The sequence below is a fragment of the Acomys russatus genome, chromosome 8, assembly GCF_903995435.1.
Source record: "Acomys russatus chromosome 8, mAcoRus1.1, whole genome shotgun sequence".
NCBI lineage: Eukaryota > Metazoa > Chordata > Mammalia > Rodentia > Muridae > Acomys > Acomys russatus.
The window spans coordinates 38,103,425-38,127,777 of NC_067144.1; the positions used below are offsets into that span (position 1 = coordinate 38,103,425).

At 40.4% G+C, this 24,353-nt stretch overlaps 1 protein-coding gene across 1 annotated transcript in view; it reads left to right on the forward strand.

Annotated features, from left to right (window-relative positions):
• Positions 1 to 412: 412 nt before the first annotated feature.
• Impg2 (interphotoreceptor matrix proteoglycan 2) overlaps positions 413 to 24,353 on the forward strand; it is a 62,684-nt gene continuing 38,743 nt past the window's right edge. The window contains exons 1-7 of the mRNA XM_051150448.1: positions 413 to 713; positions 1,596 to 1,820; positions 12,881 to 13,047; positions 16,564 to 16,595; positions 16,690 to 16,713; positions 20,596 to 20,648; positions 21,950 to 22,017. Coding sequence (XP_051006405.1) covers positions 629 to 713; positions 1,596 to 1,820; positions 12,881 to 13,047; positions 16,564 to 16,595; positions 16,690 to 16,713; positions 20,596 to 20,648; positions 21,950 to 22,017 — 654 coding nt within the window. The 5' untranslated portion in view covers positions 413 to 628. The remainder of the gene's footprint in view (positions 714 to 1,595; positions 1,821 to 12,880; positions 13,048 to 16,563; positions 16,596 to 16,689; positions 16,714 to 20,595; positions 20,649 to 21,949; positions 22,018 to 24,353) is intronic.

Consider the following 24,353-nt stretch of genomic DNA (forward strand, 5'->3'; position numbering starts at 1 on the left):
ATTACATACTTAATATTTGTCAGGTACTATTTAAAGCCATCTTGTGTGGATGAAGTGAGTTATCTGTTAATTCTCACAGAGCTCTGCCATGGGCTTGCTTTATTCTTTCACTGCACACAAGGAGGAAGACATAATAAGTGGTTAAAAAGGGAAGATTTTCTATCTGGGAACAGGAGGACTTTAGGCTTCTACACCCTAGTCATAGGGAAACACAGAGAAGATGCAAATCTACAAATCTACCACATTTGACCTGTGGAGTCTGAGCACATGGAGGAAAAACACTTGTGAAGCATACTGCTTGTAAATGAACTGCTTATTAAAGAGAGGCGAGGGCTGGTAAGGAGCTTAGCTAGATTAGAATAGAATTCTCCCTGGCCATCTGTCCTAATTAGTTTACCTCCTGGCTTCCATAGTGTCCCTCCTAAGTCAGAAACGAAGTCGGTGCTACTCTGGAGGGACGAGTTTTTATTTATCCTAGTTGACAATGGTTTTAGAGTGGTTGCCCACTCCCAGACATAAACTTTTAACCGCAAACCCTTTTTTTGGTAAAAGTTTGTTAGTGGAAATTTCAAAACTCCACATGCTCACTTAAGGATTTTATCATCTTGTTTCTTTGGTTTTGGCCCAGATGATTATGTTTCTTTCTTTGGGAAGGATTTCTCTGTGTATTTTGATATTTTTCATGACAAGAGGAAACCTCGTGTCACTCTCAGGTAATTAAAAGCCGATGTTCTCAGATTTTGGGGGACTTTTGGTATAATCTTCAAATAGTAACATTTGGCATGGTTGCTGTCTGACTATGACTATGGATCTTTGCTAGTGCTTTATCGAGCGGCTTTGGAATATCGCCCATGATTTGGGTTTCCCTTCCTCAGTTGTAATTCCTGGTTCAAACCTTACATCCCTGGGTTGAAATTCGGCATATATTTGATTCTAAAAACAATCTTGAAGGATTGACAAATAAACGGGAAAAGGCTAGACTATCTCTTCCTTCTATGTGCATGCATGTTTTGAGCACTGTTGTTACATTTTCTTTTTTAAAAAAATTAAAAAAATATTTTATTAATTTATTCAGATTACAACTCAATTGTTATCCCATCACTTGTGTCCTCCCATTCCTCCCTCCCTCCCGCTTTCACCCTATTCCCCTCCCCTAGGTCTGTGACCTCCTCCCCCACTATATGGTCATAGGGTATCAAGTCTCATCTTGGAAGCCTGTTTATTCTTTCTTTAAGTGCCACCAGGCCTCCCCACCCAGAGGAGGTGGTCAAATATGGGGCACCAGAGTTAATGTCAGAGTGGGTCTCTGTTCTCCACATAAGTGTGGAGAATGTCCTGACCATTGGCTAGATCAGAGTAGGGGTTCAGTGTTTACTCCATGTATTGTCCTTGGTTTGTGCAATAGTTTAAGCAGAGCCCCCTGGGCTCTGATCCACCAGTCAGGATGTTCTTCTTGTAGGTTTCTAGGACCCTTGGTGTCCTTCTATGCAAAATCAGCTTTTCTCTACTTGCTGCCTGTTTGCATGTCCACTTCCCAGGAAGCCTGGTCATGGTCCCATTCGGTTCTCTGTAGTAACAGACCATCTTTTCTGCAGAAGGGAGACAACCCACGCGTGCCATCTCTATCCTCCTGCCCGAGAAGTTAACGGACTCTTATCTGCCTACCAGAAGGAGACAGCTTTTGGACTCCCCGGAGGCTGGGAGGAGGTGGCTGCTTAGGAGGCGGAGATCGATTCTGTTCCCAAATGGAGTAAAAATTTGCCCCAATGAAAGTGTTGCAGAGGTGGTGGCAAATCACGTGACATATTTTAAAGCCCGAGGTAAGCAGGCCTCCAACCTTTGGGCTTCTTTATGAAACTCAAACCGTCATATTTGTTGTGTACTTGTATAAAAATGTGACAATTTAGATAGAAGTAAGCCAAATGCTAGCGAGAAAAGGACTTAATCATATTAATGTAAGTTGTACATTATTGTAGAAGAAAATATTTTAATTTTTTTGAAGTATTAAAACACTATTGTGTGATCAGATATATTAAACATCACTTTTGTTTTTCATTATGGTAATTTGGCCTATCTATACCCATAACACATATTTATAAACAAAGACTCATGTGCTTTCCTGCTTATTTTATAGATGAAAATGTAATGAGTTTCTTTATTGTATACTTTGGACACACCATAGAGTCATGCAGATAGCTGTCTGATTAGGACACAAAATTTTAATGTTACAAGTTATGACTCTTCTCTCAGTAGTCTCGTGTGGCTTTTGTCTTATTTTTGATTAAGAATATTATCCTCGGATTCATATCTTCTGCTGTGTGAATTTACGCTATGCTTCTTACATTTACTAACATTGCTTAATTAAGCATTGTATATAGACTTTAGACATTGAAAGGATTTTCAAATTTTGCTTTTTATGTGTTCAACAGCCAGTAAAAAGTGCCGTTGTGTGAATATAATGTTAGTAAGCTAGATATAAAGATTGATGATGAAATGATCAGGACTGTCCTGTTAACATTAACTTATGTGTTCAGCAAATGTTTATTGAGTACTTGATATTTTTCCTGGCACTGGGTTGTTGATTGTCTTTCTTGGCTGCCACTTCATTATTTTGTTTCTGTTCCTTGACCTTCTCTTCTGCACTAAAGTTTTTAAACTAAGGGCTTACTATCAGGTAAGACATTTTGTACATGTAATGTTTTATGTTTCTCTAAGAGGGTACAGTGTATTATTAACTCTTTTATGAATGTTACAGTCTTGATTATATTTGAGGACTATCAAATGGTACTCAGAAATAGGCCCTTAAGAAAAGGCTTTTAAAAGGGGGGGTCACAGACCTAGTATTTTTATGTAGAACCTTAAATTGGAAGTGACATACAAGGTGACCGAGGACACGAAGGACCTAACAGTGGCGGACAATAACAATGGGTAATGTAATGCGATTCTTTACACTGCTTGGATTTTAACTTTAAGTAGATCAGAATGGTCAGTGGTCTCAGCTGTCTATTTCACAGTGAAAATAAAAGGGCCAACCATCAAGGAATCTGCTTCTGTTTTGCTCTTATTTTTTTTCATAAATTCAAGAGATATTGCTAAAAAAAGAAGCCAACAAAAGGAAAAATAAAACATTTTGAAATAATTAAAAAATACGGATGATGTGAGTGAGTTATTGAAAAGAGACCCTGAAAATATACATACAAGTAACATCATACATACTGAACAGATGGTACTTGTGTATTCAGGAGTATATATGTATATTTACATATATATAAACACACATATGTACATATATAGTGTATGTATATACAATGAAAAAAAGAGGTCATGAACTTGGAAGAGAGTAAGAGAGGGGTACATAGGAGGGTTTGGAGGGAGGAAAGAGAAGAAATAATGTAATTATATTGTAATTTCAAAAAAAAAAATAGAAGAAGCTGGGTGCCATGGCACACGTCTGTAATCCCAGCACTTGGGAGGCAGAGGCAGACAGATCTTTGAGAGTTTGAGGCCAGCCTGGTCTACAAAATGAGTCCAGGACAGCCAAGGCTGCACAGAGAAACCCTGTCTCAAAAACAAAGCAAAACAAAACAAACAAACAAACAAAAACAAAACAATACAAAAATAATAATTGAAAAATTAGAAAGAGCAGGGACCTCAGAGAAGTAAATGGTTGACACAGCCATGGTTGTTGTTATGATCATAGTAGAAAATAATACTAAAACTGTTATGCTTTTCAAAATTGGGGAAGGCTTGAAGGATGTGGCTCAGTGGTTAAGAGCACAGACTGCTCTTCGAGAGGACCAGGTTTTGATTTCCGGCACTCGTGTAGTGGCTCATACCCAGGTGTAATTCCAATCCTGGGAGATCTGCTGCCCTCTTCTGGTCTCCATGGAGTCTCCTTGTTCTGTTGAATTGTGAATTTGACTCCACTTGCTGGGCAGTGGTTACTGGAAGGTCATGATAAATCTTACGTTTCTGGGAACCTTACAAGCTAAAAATATTGGCCTGTCAAGTCATGCTCACTAGTGCAGTAGTGGCATGAACATTATGGAAGCAGCCAACCATTTTTCTATTAGAATTTAAATTCCACCCCACAAGATAAAACTCATACCTGGCACCATGGCTGGTCAGGCCGCAGGTTCCCAGGAAGAACCTGCTCTTATTCTACTACCCAGAGGGCACAGGATCAAGCCAATTCCTAATGACTAAACACTATTCCAATACACAGTGCATCTCTCAACCCTCATCTGACAGCTTCTATCTACAGAAGGTGGTGACTAACACAGAGACCTACAATTGACAAGGAACAGAGAATAAAACACTGCAGAGTGCCATGAAATTCATTCTTTCTTTCTTTCTCCTCCTCCTCCTCCTCCTCCTCCTCCCCTCCTCCTCCTCCTCCTCCTCCTCTTCTTCTTCTTCTTCTTCTTCTTCTTCTTCTTCTTCTTCTTCTTCTTCTCTTCTTCTTTCTTTTCTTCTTTCTTTTTCTTCTTTTTCTTCTTCTTTTTAGTTTTTTTGAGACAGGGTTTCTCTGTGTAGCCTTGGCTGTTCTGGTCTTGGTTTGTAGACCAGGCTGGCCTTGAACTCACAGAGATCCTCTGCCTCCCCTAGTTCTGGGATTGCAGGTATGAGCCACTGTTCCCAGTGCCAAGGAAAGTTTTATTCAAGTAAAGACAGAATGGGATAAAAATCTTTGCTAGTTACATATCTAACAAAGGATTAGGATCTAAAGTATACAAAGAACTCAAATGTTAAACAAGAAATCAAATAACTCTACTGGGCAAAGTGGAACAGGTCTTTAATCCCAGCATTTGGGAGGCAGAGGCAGGCAGATCTCTGTAAATTAGAATGAAAGGAAATGAAAGCACAACTTATCGGAGCAATTGGGATGCTGCAAAGGTAGTTCTATACTACCTTTGTTACATATGTAGAGAATACATAGACAAGCCAGCCGTGCCTATTGTGAAGAAGAAGTTGACATTTTCCAGTGATCCTGGAGGGTTTGGGAACACAAAGGCTGAGTGCAGTTCCATCTGTTTAGAGTTTATATTGCAGGGGCAATTTGGGATGGATGAGTCCATCTCTAACTCTTCCGTGAAGTACGTACAGAGCTGCCAGACTTAGTAAATAAAAATGTAGGGCAGTCAGTTAAAACTTGAATTTCACTTAAACAACAAATGATTTTTTTTTATTGTCAATAGGCCCCATACAATATTTGATTTGGGTCTGTGTCTCTAGGAAAGTAATTCTTTTTTTCCCAAACACACACACACACACACACACACACACACACACACACACACACACACACACACACACTTTAAGTGTTTTGCTTGCATGTAATTAATTATGTGTGCCACCTGTATGATTGATGCATACAGAGGCCAAAGGCAGACATCAGATCTCGTGGAACTTGAATTATAGACAGTTGTGAGCCAGTGTATGGGTGCTGAAAACCAAAACTCTTAATCACTGAGTCATCTCTACAGCCCCCAGGAAAATTAAGCTATTAAAAAAACTTTAAAATATCATTTTAATAACAGGATGACCTAGAACTCACCATGTACGTCAGGATGGCCTTTAAATTGTGACAGTCCTCCAGCCTCCACATCCCAGGTCCTGGGATTACTGCATGAGCCATTAAGTGCAACAAACTTCCATTTTGTTACCTTAGAAATAGGAGTGATTTTATTACTAACAATATCTTTATCAGTGTTAGTAAACACTAACTAAGACTTGTAGGGCCAGTAAAAATCCCAAGAAAATGACATTGCTGACTGAATAGGTAGAGCATATTGCTACTATTCTGTTTAGTGTGTATATAGATTTTGTACACATTTTATGAGATAAATGTAGATAACAATAAAAAGTTCATATGAAACCATGAAGCTAGAATCCTAAAGATTTTGCCTTAGAATACACTTTTTTGGGGCAATTTTGAGTTCCTCATAATAAAAATAAATTTTACAATCAACTTGTTAATATGCACAAAGACATCAACCATTATTCTGGTAAGATTATATTAAATTCTGATAGAATTACATTAAATGTATAGTAATGGTAAGTTCTTCTATTTTTTTAAATTATAATTTACTGAGATTACATCCCCATAGTTATTTCCTCACTTGTATCTTCCTGTTTCCACCCTCCCTCCCTCTTTCACTCTATTCCCATCCCCTAGACCTCTGACAGATGGGGAGTTCCTCCCCCGCTATGTGACCAAAGCCTATCAGGTTTCATCCAGATAGCCTGCTTCCCCTTGCTCTGTGTGCCCTCCAGGTCGCCTCACCAAGGGTAAATGATCAAATTGGGGCACCAGAGTTCATGTCAGAGGCAGTCCCCATTCTCCCCACATCTGTGGAAAATAAGCTGTCCATTGCCTAGATCTGAACAGGGGGTCTAAGTTTATTGCAGGCATAGTCCTTGCTTGGTGTAAAAGTTTGTGCAGGACCCCCAGTGTCTAGATCTGCCAGCCTTGATGGTCTCCTGTGGGACTCCTGAGCCCTCTGTGTCCTTCCATCCTGTCGCTGCCCCCTCCCACGCCCTTCCCCCATCCTGTTCTTCCATACCACTCTCACCTGGAGTTCAACAGCGAGTCCCAGCATCTGTTCTCATCCCCTGCTGAGTGGAAACTCTCAGAGGGCAGCTATGTTGGCCTAATATTCACTTGTGAGTGAGTATATACCACTTGTGCCTTTCTAGGTCTGGGTTATCTCACTCAGTATGATCATTTCTGGTTCCATCGATTTGCCTGCAAGTTTCAAGATTTCCTTGTTTTTAATAGTTGAGTAGTACTCCATTGTGTAAATGTACCACAGTTTCATTATCCGTTCTTCATTTGAGGGACATCTAGGTTGTTTCCAGATTCTGGCTATTACAACTAAGGCTGCTATGAACATAGTTGAGCAAATGTCCCTGTTGAGTTGTGGAACATCTTTATATGCACAGGAGTCGTATAGCTGGGTCTTGAGGTAGCAGTATTCCCAATTTTCTGAGAAAGCGTCAGATTGATTTCCAAAGTGGTTGTACAAGTTTGAACTCCCACCAGCAATGGAGGAGTGTTCCTCTTTCTCCACATCCTCACCAGCATATGCTGTCACCTGAGTTTTTGATCTTAGCCATTCTGATGGGTGTAAGATGGAATCTCAGCATTGTTTTAATTTGCATTTCCCTTATGACTAAGGATGTTGAACATTTTAAAAAATGTTTTCAACCATTTGCTATTCTTCTGTTGAGAATTCTCTATTTAGCTCTGAACCCCATTTCTTAATTGGATTATTTGGTTTGTTGCTGTTTAATTTCTTGAGTTCTTTATACGTTTTGGATATTAGCCCCTTGTCAGATGTAGGGTTGGTGAAGATCTTTTCCCAGTCTGTAGGCTGTCATTTTGTTGACAGTGCCCTTGGCCTTACAGAATCTTTTCAGTTTCATGAGGTCCCATTTATTATTTGTTGATCTTAGATTCTGAGCTGTTGGTGTTCTGTTCAGGAAGTTGCCTCCTGTGCCAATGATCTCAAGGCTCTTACCCACTTTTTCTTCTAACAGATTTAATGTGTCTGGTTTTATGTTGAGGTCTTTAATCCACTTGGAATTTAGTTTTGCGCAGGGTGATAAACATGGATCTACTTGCATTTTTCTACATGTAGACATCCAGTTAGGCCAGCACCATTTATTGAAGATGCTAGTTTTTTTCCACTGTATGGATTTGGCTTCTTTGTCAAAAATCAAGTGACCATATGTGTGTGTGGATTTATTTCTAGGTCTTCATTTTGATTCCCTTATTTTGTTTTTTGTTTTTTTTTTAAATTTCTTTGATTTGTTTGTTTTGGTTTCCAAATATAATTTTTATACTTTTTGTGTTGGTTAATTTCCATGAACTTTGTACACACTAGAGCCACCTGGGAAGAAGGGATACCAGTAGAGGAGTTGACTCCATCAGACTGGCCTGTAGACAAGTATGTGAGGCATTTTTCATGACTAGTGATTGATGTGCGAGGGTCCAGGCCACTATGGGTGGTGTCACCCTTGGGCAGGTAGTCCTGGGTTGTTTAAGAAAACAAGCTAAGGGCTGGATAGACGGCTCAGAGGTTAAGGGCACTGACTGCTCTTCCAGAGGTCCTGAGTTCAATTCTCAGCAACCACATGGTGGTTCACAACCATCTACAATCCAATCTGATGCCCTCTTCTGTCCTGCAGGTGGACATGCAGGCAGAGCACTGTATACATAATAAATAAATACATCTTTAAAAAAAAAAAAAGCCTCTTTAAATAAAAAAGGGAAAGAAAACAAACTAAGTCATGAAAGCAAATAAGCCAGAAAGCTTCATTCTTCCACAGTTCCCGCCTCTGCCCTTTCATACTTCCTGCCCTGACTTCCCCCGCTGATGAGTTGCGATAGGGATGTTAACCCAAATAAACCTCTCCTCCTCAAGTTGCTTTTGGTCATGGTGTTTATGACAGCACCAAGAGACCAAGCCAGGTTACCCTTTTTTTAGATTTATTCTTATGTTTTTACTTTTTTATGCTGTCTGTTTGGTTTATTTATTTTTATTTATTTTTGGTGACTGGAATTTGGTGAATTATTCAATGTGTAGTTTTAATTGTTCGATGTGTAGTACATAGACAGACGTGTAGCTGATTTTTTTTTTTTTTTTATGTATTTCTATCCTGAAACCTAGTTGTAATTGCTTCTTAGTCTGGATCGTCTTAAAGCGGCTTCCACAGGACTTCCGGAAAACAAGCTCGTATTTATCTGTAGATGAAGGAAGCTTTACTTCCTTGCAGTTCAGATGTCTGCCATTTCCTTTTCTTGCTGTCCACAGGCGAGGGCTCACTTTGCTCATCACTTCTTTTTTTGAATTTCTTGAGCAAATGTGTCTTCATTGGTTGTGTGGTCCCACCCAAGAATTTCCTCAGAGGCTGTACACAATTGTCTTTAAAGTGTCTTTGGCCTATTTGAATTGAGAGCGGATTCTGTATAGTTTTATGGCTTCTGACATCAGACACAAAACTCTGGATATTGTATTTAAATAGATTCTTAGACATAAAACATTAACTTAGAAGAATAAATCTCCTTTTGACTTAATTGTATGGCCATTCCCCCTTCATTTTATATCAATGAGTACTGGGATCATTTTAATTTCTAAGTTATCTTGAATATATCTGTAGAGGCATTGAACATAAAACTTTCTATGAGACTGTATATGCTCATACCACCATGCCTCCACCCATGATGTCCTGAAATGCTCGGGAATCTTGACCCAGTGTCAATATGTCCTCCCTTAAAGGCACTCTGCTCACAGTGATGCAAGCAGCATCTATACCCTGCTTAGCAGACTTTCAGATCAGCTTTGTGATGGTTGGCAGGTACAGTCAATTGGTTTTTATTTTCATACAGCAAAGCTTTACATATATCATCTAAAGTTTAAAAAATCATATGCATGTGTATTTGTGTGTGCGTGTTTGTGTGTGTGTGTGTGTGTGTATGTCTCATGTGTGAGGATACATGCAATATCCAGAAGAGAGTGTTTGATTCTCTATAGAGCTAGAGATCTAGGTAGTTGTGAGCTGCCAAATGTGGGTGCTGGGAATGCTACTCAGGCCTTCTGCAAGAGCAGCAAGTGCTTTTTAAAGAAAGTGTTTATTTTTATCTTATGTGTATTAATGTTTTTATGCCTCTATGCACAAGAGCATGTGTGTTTAGTATCCTTGGAGACAAGAAAAAGGCCTTGAATCCCCTGGAAATGGAATTACATGTGGCTGTGGGTACCATGTGGGTGCTGGCAACCAAATTACATTCTTCTGCAAGAGCAGCCAGTGCTTTTAACTGCTAAGCTCTCTCCAGTTTCCAGAATATAATTTTTATTTATGGTTTTAAATGTGTTTCTAGAAATCAATAGAATTTATTTTTAGAGCAGTTTTAGGTCCAGAGAAAAATTGAACAGGATGTCTATAAAGTTATCACAAAGTTTCTTAAGCTCCCCAGGATCAGCATCTTACATTTGTGCTGTACATTTGCTACAATTGATATGCCTACATTGGTGCGTTATTAACAAGCTCATAGTTTACACTGAAGCTCACTGTGCTGTGTAGTCATTGGGCTTTAGTGAATGTACAGTGATGCTTATCAACTATTATAGCATTATACCGAGCAACCTATTCATCCGCCTTCCATCTCAAACCCTGACAAACACTCATCTTTCTATAGTCCCCATACGCTTGTTAATTTTTTTCTGTATTTTTATTGGAATCATACAGATTGTTTTTTTTAATTTGGCAATATGCTTATAAGTTGGAAGTATGCATAGTTTTAATGCTTTTGAAAGCTCATTTTGAAATAATGATCGAATAATGTTCCATTGTGTGCATTTACCGGAGTTCATTTTCCATTCATTGTTGAGGGCCATCTTTATCACCTCCAGGCTTTGGCAAGTAGAAATAAAGCCATTTCAAACACTTTTGTACAAGTTCTTGTGTAATCATAATATTTTCTTTGTTTGTGCAGATTTCATGGAGTTTAGCTGAGCTGAATTTGTTTTTTCTTTTTATATAAGAATGAATGACACTATCTCCTGTTTTCAGGCATGAACTGTAGTTGTTGCAGAGTAACAACCCAAAGTGAACGTTCTCTCCCTGGTTTACAAACTTTCTTCAACTGAGATGAGTTGAGTTTCAAATACTCCTTTTTAAAGTCAATGTCTGATAAGTTTTCCAAAGAATAGATCCCATTTACCTGATTTCTACATTTTGACCCCCAAAAATCTCTAGGCACTTTAAAAATATCCTTCTCTCTTTTTGAAATTTCTTTTTCCTTCCTTCCTTTCTTTCTTTCTTTCTTTCTTTCTTTCTTTCTTTCTTTCTTTCTTTCTTTCTTTGGACATGGTTTCTCTATGTAGCCCTGGCCATCCTGGAACTCTTCTCTCTGTAGACCAGGCTGGTCTCAAACTCAGAGATCCACCTGCCTCTGCCTTCTGAGTGGTGGGCTTGGCTCTTTTTTATTTTTTAAAGCTCTCTTTTTTTTTTTTTTTTGAGAACTTCTACTCTTCCCCCTCAACTCTCACAGATTCCACCCCTCCCACTTCTCTACTTATTTTCTCTCTCTTAAATAAGAAACTCAAAATCCTCTCAAGTTCACTACTCCTGGCCATGAGGCCTGTCCTGGAGTGTGGTTGATACAGCAGCTGTCATTCTATTGAAGGAAACTGATTTCCCTTCCACAGCTGCAACTAAATGCCAAGAGCTCTGCAGCTAGCTGTGAGACTGTGCCGACCTCCCCTTCTCCATGTTGGGGTTCTGGTGGCTTGTGCTTGTGCAGGTCCTGTGCGTGCTGTTCTGGTCTGTCATGCCATATGTGCATCTGTGTTGTGTCTTGGAAACAGTGTCCTTGAAGTTGTCCACCTCTTCTGCATAGGTCTTATACCTCGTGGGGAGGGATGTGATGTTGACATCCCATTTAAAGCTGAGTGTTCTGATGCCTCTTATTCTCTGTGTGTTGACCAGTTGTGGGTTTCTGGGTTAATTACTGTCTATTGCAAAAAGAAGCTCGTCTGATGAGGGCTGTGACCAATGGGTATAGCATTAAGTCTTTAGGAGTCATTTTACTGCTGTGTCCTAGAATGTCATTATTTTTTAAAAAGCTGACAAGTTGTCTTTTAAAGTTATAACTTCAGTAAAAAAAAAAAAAACTTAACATTATTGTGTTGATTAATAAACATATCAACATAACATATTTAATATAAGTTACATTTGCATTAGATATAAAATTGGAATTAAAAAAAAATAAGGCACAAATTCACTATGAAGTGGTAGTATGTTCCATTAATCCCAGGACTTGGGAGGCAGAGGTAGGTGGATCCCTGTGCGTTCAAGTCCAGCCTGGTCTACAAAGTGAGTGTAGGAGAGCCAGGGCTATTACACAGAGAAACCCTGTCTCAAAAAACAAAACAAAAACAAACAAAAGAAGTGAGTTAATGCCCCTTGTAAAAGAAGAGTTAGGGAGTACAATGTTTTGTTTTGTTTTTTCCCCTAGACTGTAATAGTTTGAACAGGATGTTTTTAAGTGAATACTGTTGTGGGTTCAGGAATGGCCACACACTGACCACTCAAACACCAGACTCAGATTGGTGGAGGTTTGTTTAATGCTGAACAAAAACTGATTGGTCAGGGACATAATCTGGGCTCAGGAGCAAGACTATGCTGCTGTCTGTTCCTAAGGCAGACTTTTTATTAAAACAACAACAATAACAACCAACTGTAACCAGGTAATGACCAGGTAATGACCAGGTAACCAGGTATAGGAAGTGAGGCAGGGCGTGGGGCAGCATTACATCATTTTGGCCAATTAAACTAAGCGTTTCCAACTATATTATATCTAGATAGCTATACAAAGTATTTCAAGGATATAGGCTTGAGGACTTCCCAGTTTCCCATTGTTCTGGGAGAAAGGGAACATAGCACGATGTTCTGGTCTTCATGCTAACAGAACATCCACTTGTCTTCAATTCAAGTAGAACATGCATTTATCATCTATTGTTCTATTCTAAGCAGGGCCATGAGAATGGTATTTGTTGTAACCTGCTAAGCCCGCTTAAACTCTATAGCCCCTTCCATTGTTGAGGCCTACTTTAATTCTTAGCATAACTGTAGCTCCTCTGTTAACACCGGCTGTTGCCTTTAGCATATAAGAAGCCATTTTGCCTTCAAGTCTCCATTTTGATTATAAGGTGAAGTAGAATTCAGGTTCTCAGGCCCTATCTACCTCAGACCAGAATACAATCCAATAGTTCAATGATAGTGTGGTCTAAATGTCTCGGAGGAATGGGAGAGAGTTGTTCCATCATGAGACCCACAGAGCATCCTAAACACGTCTCTCTTTACTTTCCAGTGTGCCAGGAAGCCATCTGGGAAGCCTTCAGGACGTTTTGGGATCGACTTCCTAGGCGTGAAGAATATCAATACTGGATGAACTTGTGTGAGAATGGAGTTACAAGTGTGTTTGAAATGGGCACACATTTTAGTCAGTCTGTGGAACACAGGAGCTTAGTCATGAAGGTAAATGTCACAAGGAGGGAAGGAATTGTTGCATAGTTGTAGGTGCGATTGTGCGTGGCTAAAGGAAGAGAGAGTGAGTTGAGGTTTCCTGAGTGGCCCTAGGTTATAGGTTAGGTTGCTATCCCCTAGCCCTGACCTTTCACAAGGAACACTGTTAATCCACAAATAACTTCAGTCTTGTTTATAGCTGTCAGTGTATCACAATAATATTATGCAAAAATTTATAGATAAGCATCTGCGTGAGTTAAACATTATTGTCAAATTCATTTATATATTCAATCAGAATGGATCCCAGCCACTCTAATTACGTTAGAGGATATAGTCCACTCAGCACGTTTAGTGAAGTGAAAAGTGTGATTTTAATTCAAGATTTGTTTTTATTTATTTGTGTGTATATGTGTGTGTGCGCACGTGTGCGCACATGCGTACATGTGCTATTGAGTACATCTTCTTGAGAGTCGATGTTCTCCTTCTACCTTGTTTTTGAGGCAAGTTCTCTGTTTTAATTTTTGCTTCTGCACAAAATATGTGAGCTTCTGGCTGATTCTCCTGTTTTGTCTCTTATCCTACCTTAGGAATGTTGGAGTTACAGATGCACACCAGTGCATGTGTCTTTTAAAACATGAGCTCAGTATTAGTCAGAGTTCTCTAGAAGAACAGAAATGCTAGAATGGATCTGTAAATTAAAAGAGGCTTTATCAGAGTGGCTTAGAGGCTGTGGTCTGACTCATCCAACAGTGGTTGTCTCCCATCAGAAAGCCCAAGAATGCCTCAGTTGTTCAGTCCATGAGGTTGGATGTCTCAGCTGGCCTCTATGTTGGAATTCCAAAGAAGTAGTTTCTAAAAGCAGCAAAAGAATGCTTCAACATCAGGATAGATGAACTTGCCAGCAAGAGTGAGGCAAAACCCAAGAGCTTCCTTTTCTCATGTCTTTTTACAGGGGCTGTAGGTGTGGCCCAAGTTTAGAGTGGACTTTCTTTTTTAAAGATTTATTTATTATGTATACAGTGCTTTGCCTATATGTACAAGTGCATGCCAGAAGAGGGCACCAGATCTTATTATAGGTGGTTATGAGCCACCATGTGGTTGCTGGGAATTGAACTCAGGACCTCTGGAAGAGCAGCCCATGCTCTTAACCTCTGAGCTATTTCTCTAGCCCCTCTAGGGTGTATTTTCTAACCTCAAATGATCCAGATTTAAGGATGGTATCCCACCTGAAGTTTTCTAATTAAGAAAATTCCCTGACAGGTGTGCCCAGCTGCTTGAGTTTTAGCTAATTCCAGACATAGCCAAGTTGACAACCAAGATTAGCCACTATAGAGGTGCAGATTTTTCTGTGTTTAAAATGAACTTATCTCCTTATCATGATGTGTCACAGTTCAAGTCAAGACACCGCATCAGCCTTTTCTCTGTCATAGTTTTAACTGCTCCATTTTAGCAATTCTGATAATAAACACCACATAGTCTATGTCTACCATATCTTGTATCTATTATAAGGTGTTCTCCATTTTGCAAATAGAGATGATAAATAAATTGCTTATCCTATATTACAATGAATCTTACAATACAGGACCAGTTCTCTTTTCCAAAATTTATATTCTTGGGTATGGATGTTGCTCAGCAATACAGAGCTGGTAGCACGTGCAAGGCCCTATATTTGATTACCAGTACTGAAAAGCCAAAACAAACTCTCAAAGCATGTTTCCTCCTGTGTTATGGGACTTCCAGTATTGATTTTAAAAATTGCAATGAAGGCCGGTTGGTGGTGGTGCTTGCCTTTAATTCCTGCACTTTGGAGGCAGTGGTAGGTGGATCTCTGAGTTTGAGACCAGCCTGGTCTATAGAGTGAGTTCCAGGACAGGCAAGGCTACACAGAGAAACCCTGTCTTGAGAAAGAAAAACAAAAACAAACAAATGAAAGTTTTTAAAACTTGCAATGAGGAAAAGAATATCAGCATTGAATATTTCAAGGTGTTTCCACAATATTGGATCAACTATTAAAACAAGAAATTATACAGGCATTATTAACTTAGTAAGAAATCTTGTGATGTCACATTAAATGTGTTACAAGGGGGACTTTAGTTTTAACTAGGAAATAAGCTTTAACGATTATTTATAGCTCACAGATTAACAGGTGGTGTGCTGTCTGGCTTGAGTCTAAAATGATGGATGTGAACTGGCTGAGAAGAAGAGGAGGGAAAAGGCGGAAGGAGGGAAGGAGGGAACCACATGAGCTGTGTTTGTAGCGAATGGTTTGGGCCAATGTACTGGAGGGACAGGCTCATCAGACACGAGAAGGGGAAAGTGTTAAGAGGCTTGGATTTGGCTCTGGATGACGGGAAATGTTAGGGTTGTAAGGGGATAAGACAGCGGAGCTGGCTTAAAAGCTTGGAATTTAAAATGTACATTTATTTACTGTAAGTGTGAGAGCAGGGGAGAGTGAGAGGAGGAGAAAGGAAAAGAGAGAAGGAGGGGATACTACAGAGGACAACCTGTGGGAGGCAATTCTCTCCTTCCACTCTGTAGGCTGCTGCGATCGCAGGCAATCATAAGACATGGCGGGATGCTCCTTTCCCTGATGAGCCATCTCCCTGGCCCAGTGTTAAACTCTTAAAGGTCGTTATGGTTTTACACACACCCGCAAGGATACAGAGAGTCAGTTGACAGAGAGGCCAGGGAGGAAGCCAATGAGCCTTAACCGCCTGAGAGGACGAGGTCCCTCAGTGTCTCAGACCACGGGACAGAGAAAGGGAAGATGATAGATAAAAGTTAAGAAGCAGGGTTTGTGGGGGCTCCGACAGACTCGATGGGAACAGGGCGGCGTGAGCGTGCTGGAAGCCTGCTAGTTTCTAGCAGAAGTCAGGAGCTCAGACAGTAAAGCTAATTTGCAGACGAGGCAAGAAGGATGGATTCACTTTTAAAGTGTTCACTTGAGCAGCTTGTGAGAAATGTGAATTGTTTGGTATTTTGGTAAGAAGTGAAGGAGGGTGGTCTGGGTTTTAATTATAGAAGTAGTCACCAGCTTTGAATTAGCAACTGAAAGTATGAAGGCAACAGGCTATTTGGGGAGAGACCACAGAGTAAGGAAAGCAGCAGCAAATTATTTAACGATGTCTGAGTGACTTAGATGAATGATTTTCTTTCCATTCAACAGACGAGAAAACCGATCCCTGGCACCAGAAAGGACGAGGGGTTGTGTTTATAGCTAAAAGGAGAAGTGGACTTGAAACTAGACTTCCGAGTTAACTTTAGCATTTTGTGCATCTTTTTGTTTGCTTTTTGAAACAAGAGTGCACAGGAACATCAGGGCACATAAGAGACACAGAACGCTAGATGCACATACAGTTGTGGAACAAACTTGGCACCATTCACTCCTGCTTTCATTATCTGCTTGTCCTTAGAGTATAGTGGCCTAGCTTCTGCCATGTGAGGGCGTTGGTGACCTCTGTAGACTAAATGTTGTATGCTGTGTAATCACTGTTATTAACTCAGTCATTGTGTCTTTGCTTCCCTTAGAAGCTGGCTTACACAAAAGAAGCTGCAAGCAGGTATGTCTTCCCTCCACATTCAATTTGGCAACATAGATGTGCCACATGCATTCCCAACGCTTACCCTGGTGTCCTCCTTTCTATTTTCTCTCAGCTCCTGCAAGGACCAGGCCTGTGGGTAAGTCCACAATGCTGTTTCTCTTGAGGGCATCTCTCTCCTCCAATCACCACCATGGCCAGTGTGCTTACTCCCACTGACCTTACCAGAGGACAAACTCATTCCTGTCCTGGATGATGCTGTGGATGTCTGCCTTATGCAAGAACGATGTACTGTTACAGAGGTTAAAAGCTAACGATAAAGCTGAACAGGATTATCTTAGAGGGGGCTAGTTTGTTAAATGATGGGTGGTTGTTTGGACTGCTTTCTTGACTTATGACTATGGTCTTGAAACAAGAACAATACACCCTTGCTTCATCTGCTGGTATGCATCTTGGCTGGCTGTTTTAGGCATAGACCCAGGATGATTTCTGGCTTCTAAGCAGTAGTGATATAAAGCAGATTTCAAAAGGTGAGGAATAGTGGCTAAAGTCTGAACTCTACCCATCCTCAGACTATCAATTGTATACATAGGATGTAGGAGACTATATAAGACATCACCGGTAGATTCAAAAACTAACTAAACAGTCTAGTATCCAGACATCCGGCTTCCATGACAAAGACCAGACATAGTTGGAGAGTGCTCCACAGGAGCTTTTGAATAGAATGTGAGTGGATAGGAAGGGAGGGGAACTCCATGGCCTTGGCCATTCGTATGTCTGATGATGCCATGGGCACAAATTTGAGTAGGTGGTTGTTTGGATTACTTTCTTGACTTTATGATTATGGCCAAGGAACTTTCAGAATAGAAAAATTGAACCATGTTCCTCCCTTTGCGAGCCAAGGGGCCAGCTCCTTGTTGCTCTTAAAAGACCAAGATGAAGCTGAGTCACACGAGCCTTCAAAATCAGGCCTGTGCATAAGTCTCTAGAGCCAGTTCTTTCTCCAAATTATGAGTGTTTACTATATATTTTAACATTATACAAAGAAACAGTTTACATAACACCACAAAACCCAGCTGAGTATGGAGTGCAGTTAGGATTTATACCCACAGGCATCTGAGAGGCTCAAGAATCAGATTATAATCATCTTTGGTAAAGCTGCCTTTCACTGTGTAAAGTATTTACTCAACCGTTTAGTTACCACAGCAGCAACACAAACTAGATTTGACAATAGTAACCCCCGGGAGCCTCCATATGAAGAATGTAGTTTCGTGGGTTACCTAAAGCCCGCCTCTGCCTCCTGAAGGATCTCAGCACATGAAGCAGGAATGGGCCTGACTCATTTCTGTAACCTCACAGACAACCCTGAGGGAGGAGGTCGTATTTTACAATTTCTTGTGACCTCTCCATTACCCAACACCAGCCTTCTCAACATGCCCAGCATGTGTTTTGTTGATTTTGTTTAATCAACCAGACCAAAATCACTATGCATTTGTGCTGTGTGTGTGTGTGCTGTGCATGTGCTATGTGTGTGTGTGTGTGTGTGTGTGAATATATTCACAAGTGCACACAGAGCAAAGGAAGATAAATTAACTTCTCAAGGTAACTTTCATTATATTTTATTAATTCTGATTTGTGGTGTGTTCAAGCACTCTACACGTATTTTGCAAATGTCACAGTTTCTGCATTAATTAAACATGGATATTAACAACATACATTTTACCTCAATTTGGTTCTGTGTCACTGTGCTCCCCCGACTACGTTTCAGACATTGTTAGATTTCAGCATCCATACTGGGAGGAGATTTCTTTTTTTTTTTTTTTAAACACCACACACTGAGAAATTCTTGATTATAGTACCTTAGGAGTGGACTAGACATGGGGGAAATTGCACTGGTTCTCAACCTGTACGTCATGACCCCTTTCAGGGGTGGGGGAATATCAGATATCTTGCATATCAGATATTTACATAATGACTCATAACAGTAGCAAATTATTGTTAGGAAGTAGCAACAGTATAATTTTATTGTTGGGGTCGCCGCAGCATGAGGAACTGTGTTAAAGGGTTGCAGCGTTAGGAAGGTTGGGGACCACTGAGTAGAAGAAGCCTGTGAGCTGGCTGAAGTGGGATCCGTTTCATTTAGCCTGGCCCAGCTTGATCACATCACTCTGTTACTTGTGCTCTGTGGACTGTAGACTCAAACTGTCCCACCCTGTTTGTGCCAGCTAGAAACAAATACTCTCATTCTCTCTTGCATAGTCCGCCCCCCGACATTTTTTCAGATTCCTTTATTTATTTATTTAAATTTTACATACATATTTATATTATTTCACATATATACAATAAACTACATACAGCAAGAAGAACCATGATATAATCAGGAATTATATAAATGTTGCATTCTTAATGTTTTGGCTATTTGTATTTGACAGCCTTGAAGAAAACATCTTTCCTATCTTGTTGCATCTAAAATTCTGAATGTAAATCAATTTCCATCTCATCTTGTCATTATCAAAAAAATTTTTTGAAGAGAAAGACAACAACAGGTGCAACACTGGCATTGCTCATCTTAGCACACACATCTGCCTCCCATGGTGAGGCACTTCAGTCTGACTTTGGGGAATTTGTCTCATGCATTATTATTATAATAATTAACAATTACTAATCATTATTTATTCTGTCTGGCATGAAGGTAACTAAGAAGGTATTATCTATGCATAACTGATGTACCCGTTCAGGTTTGCTTGTGCTAGTATGTATTGTAAGTGCATCTGAATCTGATTTTATTTTTCCCTCACATCCTGTAACCTGAGATGCCCCTTGGTTTTTTTTTTTTTAACTACGAAGGCCTTTCTGTACTTACCTAAATGACTTGTCCAGATGTTAGATGACTTAAGTTCTTCTAGTGATTGCTCCTTAGAAAGTAATGTCAAACAGAAATGTTCTAAACAACCAATCAGGATAGATTGGGTATAATGATTTAATGAGTTACTCTTTTTAGTTGTTTAAACTGGAAGGACCTTTTGGTGTGATATTAAAAAAAAAAACTCTGTTTATCTGATTTTTCTACCAAGCCTGGGCGTGTAGAGAACGTGCCTCTGCTGTACCTTCCTGGTCAAGCTTCAATCACGAAGGTCTTTTTTTGTCATGGTAGATCTTAGTGGTCCCTTAAGTCTCACACCGAGTGCTGCGATTGCCCGCAGGAACCATTGTACCTGGTTAATGCAGTGCTGGACAGTGAGCCCAGGACTTCACGGATGCTAGGCAAGCACTCTACCAATTGGACTACATCTCCAGTCCTGGAAAAAAAAATGTCCTTTTAAAGTTCTTAGATATTGGAACTGGAGAGGGAGACGGCAGGCAAATCCCTAATTTCGTGCAGTTCGTCATTGCTATCCTTTTCCCCTTTCCCTCTGGTTGGAGAGATCAGCATCAAGTCCGGGCTGAACTACGCTCTCAGCGGGGAGACTAGATTCCTAATGTGATTCTGTTGGACAAACAGACCCTTCTGTCCTGCTGCCAACGCTCTTCTTCATTGTCCTGTCCAGTCTGATGGCCGTTGGCCACATGTGCACGCTGAATAGCTAGAGTGTGGTGACTCTGAATAAGGAACGCAGTTTCCAGCTGTTTAGTTTCAGTTAAATGAAATATCGGACTGTTCAATGCTTCTATACTGATAATACATTCTAAGGGATTAAGGGGGTGGGGACAGAGATAAGGTAGGCAGATAAAATAGTTTCACATAATGATTTGAACTGAAGAGAAAGAAAATGGGCGATGAGCTATAACTAGGAAGGTTCTTCATAGAGGGTGGCTATGGTGGTGAGACATCAATAATTCTAGATAAATAAAGTATGAAGTTATAATTTTTTTGAGTTTACAACTTGACTTGTTGGCTTGGAATCCTTTATTTGGTGATCTAAGGAGTTCCTTTGGGAACCCGTTCCAAATGTTTATAATACTTCCAAGGTTTCTGTAATTTTTAATAGCTGCATGTTTTTTGTTTTTTTTTTTCTCCTAGGTTTGAGTTGTCATCTTCTCCAGTTCCTATTGGTGATACCTCAACATTGGGAGGTAAGGGTTTTTTCTTTTTTTGTTTTTTTGTTTTTGTTTGTTTTTTTTTTTTTTGCCTTTATTTACTTTTATTTCTTCATCATTGAAGATTTAAGACAAAATTTCAAGCAAGTACAAGTTTTCAGTTTATATTTTAAAAATAATGTTTTTTTGTATTTGTATATTATTTCAGAAACAAAACAATTATTTTTCACTGGGTTTATGATAGTGTGTTGTGAGTACTTTAAAAATAGAACACAGCCAAAAACATAGGTGTGACACAGTGAATTACTTTAAGACAGACACTGAGGTTGTGGGTAGAACCTCTATGTGTGTCACCTTATGTTACTGAACTGAGACTTTCCCGGTGTAAGGGTTTTTTGACACATCTTGGGGTGTAGAAGGTGTTCCTTTGAGCTTTGTATATATATATATATTTTAAGTTGGAAAGATTTTCATTCGTTTCTCCCCACCCCTCGTGTGTGTGTGTGTGTGTGTGTGTGTGTGTGTGTGTGTGTGTGTGTATGCCGTGTGTATGTACGTGCCTGGGGAGGCCCAAATAAGACATCATACCAAAGATGGTGTCAGATCCCCTGGAGTTGAAGTGGCAGGCTGCCTGATGTGAGCACTAGGAACTAAACTAGGGTCCTCTGGAAGAGCAGGAAGCACTCCTAACTGTTGACCCATCTCTCCAGCCCCCAGTTCTGTATTTGCTGTAACTTGGTCTCATTCTCCACCCCCATCTCTTCCCGTTTCCTCTCTTACCCCTTTCTTCCTCCATTCTTCTTTTCTTCTCTTTCTTCTTTCCTTTTCTTAGGGAATGAACCCAAAGGCGTCTTCCAGGCTAGGGAGGTTCTCTACCAAGGACTATACACAGCCCGTGTTAATTTTAATAAAAAGCATAAAATTATTTGTGTTAGAACATTTGAGCATGTACGTGGCCCCATTTCAATGACTGTTAAATAATGGCCAAGCTACAGTTTCTCAAGTCCAGGCTAGCTGTGCCCTTCAGTATCTGTTCCTTCACTACCCATGTCCCTAGAAATAGAAATTTTCTTTTTGTATCCTAGGATCTATATTAGAGCCTGTCATGCTCAAAACAAACAAACAAACAAACACAACAGCCACTTGCTCAGTGAGTTATAGTTACCGAGATTCTAGAAAGTCTCTACAAATGTCTCTTGAGTTTATAACTAAAAAAGTCTTCGGTATAAAACAGCAAAGGACTTGTCAGAATGGTTTCTGAAGTAAGGCTTTTATTCCAGACACGAGCTCTGGCACACGCAAGGACTAATGGCACACATGTTTTGTTTTCTACTTAGGTGCTGTTCCCAGTGCTTCATATCCAGGGGCAGCCTCAGAGAGCAGCGTGGCGTCCGCAGAGGAGAGTGTAAGCCCTGCTCTGTTCTGTTGTTTTCTGACCTGGAGGATGGGGTGAACAGGGCTCATAGTCCATCTCTAGACTGCACAGGACTTCACACAGTGCACTGCTCAGAAAATATTATGGATTTTAAATCCAGTACATTCAGAAATCTGATCCCCTGTGAAGAGTGGGTAGGTCTGTTGTAGTGGTAAGCTATTGGTAGAGTATTTCATGGAAGCTCTTTTGGTGATAAACCTTAATCTTCTAACTCTCAGTAGATTGGGTCTTAACTTCTTTAGAGAGAAAGGAAATGGATCTTATATAGTTTAAAAATTAAAAAAACGGATCACACCTTTTAAACACACAATTATTATTTTTTAAAATTATAATGTATTCAGATTACATCGCCATTGTTATCCCCTCGCTTGTATCTTCTGGTTCCCACTCCTATCCCTCTTCTACCGTGTTCCTCTCCCTCCCCAGACCTCTGACAGAAGGGGACCTCCTTCCCCACCATCTGATAACAGCCTATCAGGTCTCATCTGGATAGCCTGCTTCCTCTTCCTCTGTGTGCCATCCCCTTCCTCTGTGTGCCCGCTGGGCCTCCCAACTAAGGGGAAGTGATCAAATTGGGGGGGGGGGAGCACCAGAGGTCATGTGGGAGGCAGTAAAACCATGGAGAATGAGCTGTCCATTGGCTAGATCTGAACAGGAGGGTCTAGGTCTAATGCATGCATTATTCGTCGTTGGTGCAACAGTTTGACGCACACAATATTAACAGGAACCTGACTACTAAATAGCACTAAATTCTACAGATGAGGGTCCACAACTAAAAATTGCAGGGCAAGTACAGAATTACACCATTCCCAGGCAGATGGAAACATTTAATAAAAATCATGTTAAATTATAGGCTGGGAGATGGCACAGTGGATGGAACACGAGAGATGGAGGAGCAAGAAACAGGGTTCAAATTTCCAGCACCCACATAGAAAGCCACACAAGCATGGCAGGTTGTCTATCACTCTCATCTATAGCTGGGTGGGCATGGTAGCCTTGCTGTATCACCCACATAGAAAGCCACACAAGCATGGCAGGTTGTCTGCCACTCTCATCTATAGCTGGGTGGGCATGGTAGCCTTCCTGTATCACCCACATAGGAAGTCAGGCAGCCACCACAGCCCACCTGCACCACTATCATCTATATTCAGGGAGGCATGACAGCCTGCCTGTATCATGAACTCTCATCTGTAGTGAGGTAGCCATGGAAGCCTGCCTTTGTCACCCCCATAGAAAGCCTATAGTGAGGTAGCCATGGAAACCTGCCTTCATCACCCCCGTAGCAAGCCAGGCAGGCACAGTAGCCCTCATGTACCACCATCACAGAAAAGCAGGCAGCTAGGCAGCCCACCTGTATCTCAGAGCTGGCTCTGTAGCACAAGCTGGTGAGCTAGAGTAGTTGAATCCATCAATTCTGGCTTTGGTCAAAAACTCTGCCTCAGTAAGGAAAGTGGAGAACAGTTGAGGAAGACACCTGCCATCAACCTCTGGCCTCTCTACACATGCATATGCAAACCTGTATACATGCATGCATGTACCCCACCCATGCGCGCACGCGCGCACGCACACACACACACACACACACACACACACACACACACACACACACACCTTTTTTTCTAAAATTCTGAACTTAAAAAAATTTAAGGGCTCATTGTATCATGAGACATTGTTCAGAAAGGTAAGGTTTGCTCCCTTTATATCCTCCTTTCTTAGTGAGGGTGTTATAGCTAATGTGAAATCAGGTGGGGAAATTCCAGTTTGCCTCCTTCCTTTCCCGACCAGTTAATAAGAATGGTAGAAATAATATGTGCATGTGTGTTTGTGTGTGTGCATTTTATGTTCATGTATGTGAAGGTGCCTGTGAAGCCAGAACAAGGCATCGGGTCCCCGGGACTGGACTTACGAGTGGCTGTAAGCTGCTTAACATGGGTGCCAGCAACCAACCTCACTCCACTGCAAGAGCAGCAAGTGCTCTTAATTGCGGATCCTTCTCTCCAGCCCTATGATAAAATTTAATAAACAAAAAGGCAGTCAAATAAAATTCCATATAATGAAGAGTTCTTATTAGTAGTAGTCTTAGTACTTAGACTCTTGAGCAGCATAATGTTCTCACTGTAAACATACCCAATGTAGTAAATGGTAATACTATAAAATAACATAATAATTTAATATTAGATTGCATTATAAAAATACAGAATCTACTTTAAGCAGGTAGTAGTTTTTACCATCTCTTAATTGTGACTCATGCATGGGTACCACATTCTGAGGTAAACTTAAGATCACTGGAAGTGTCAGGAGAAGCG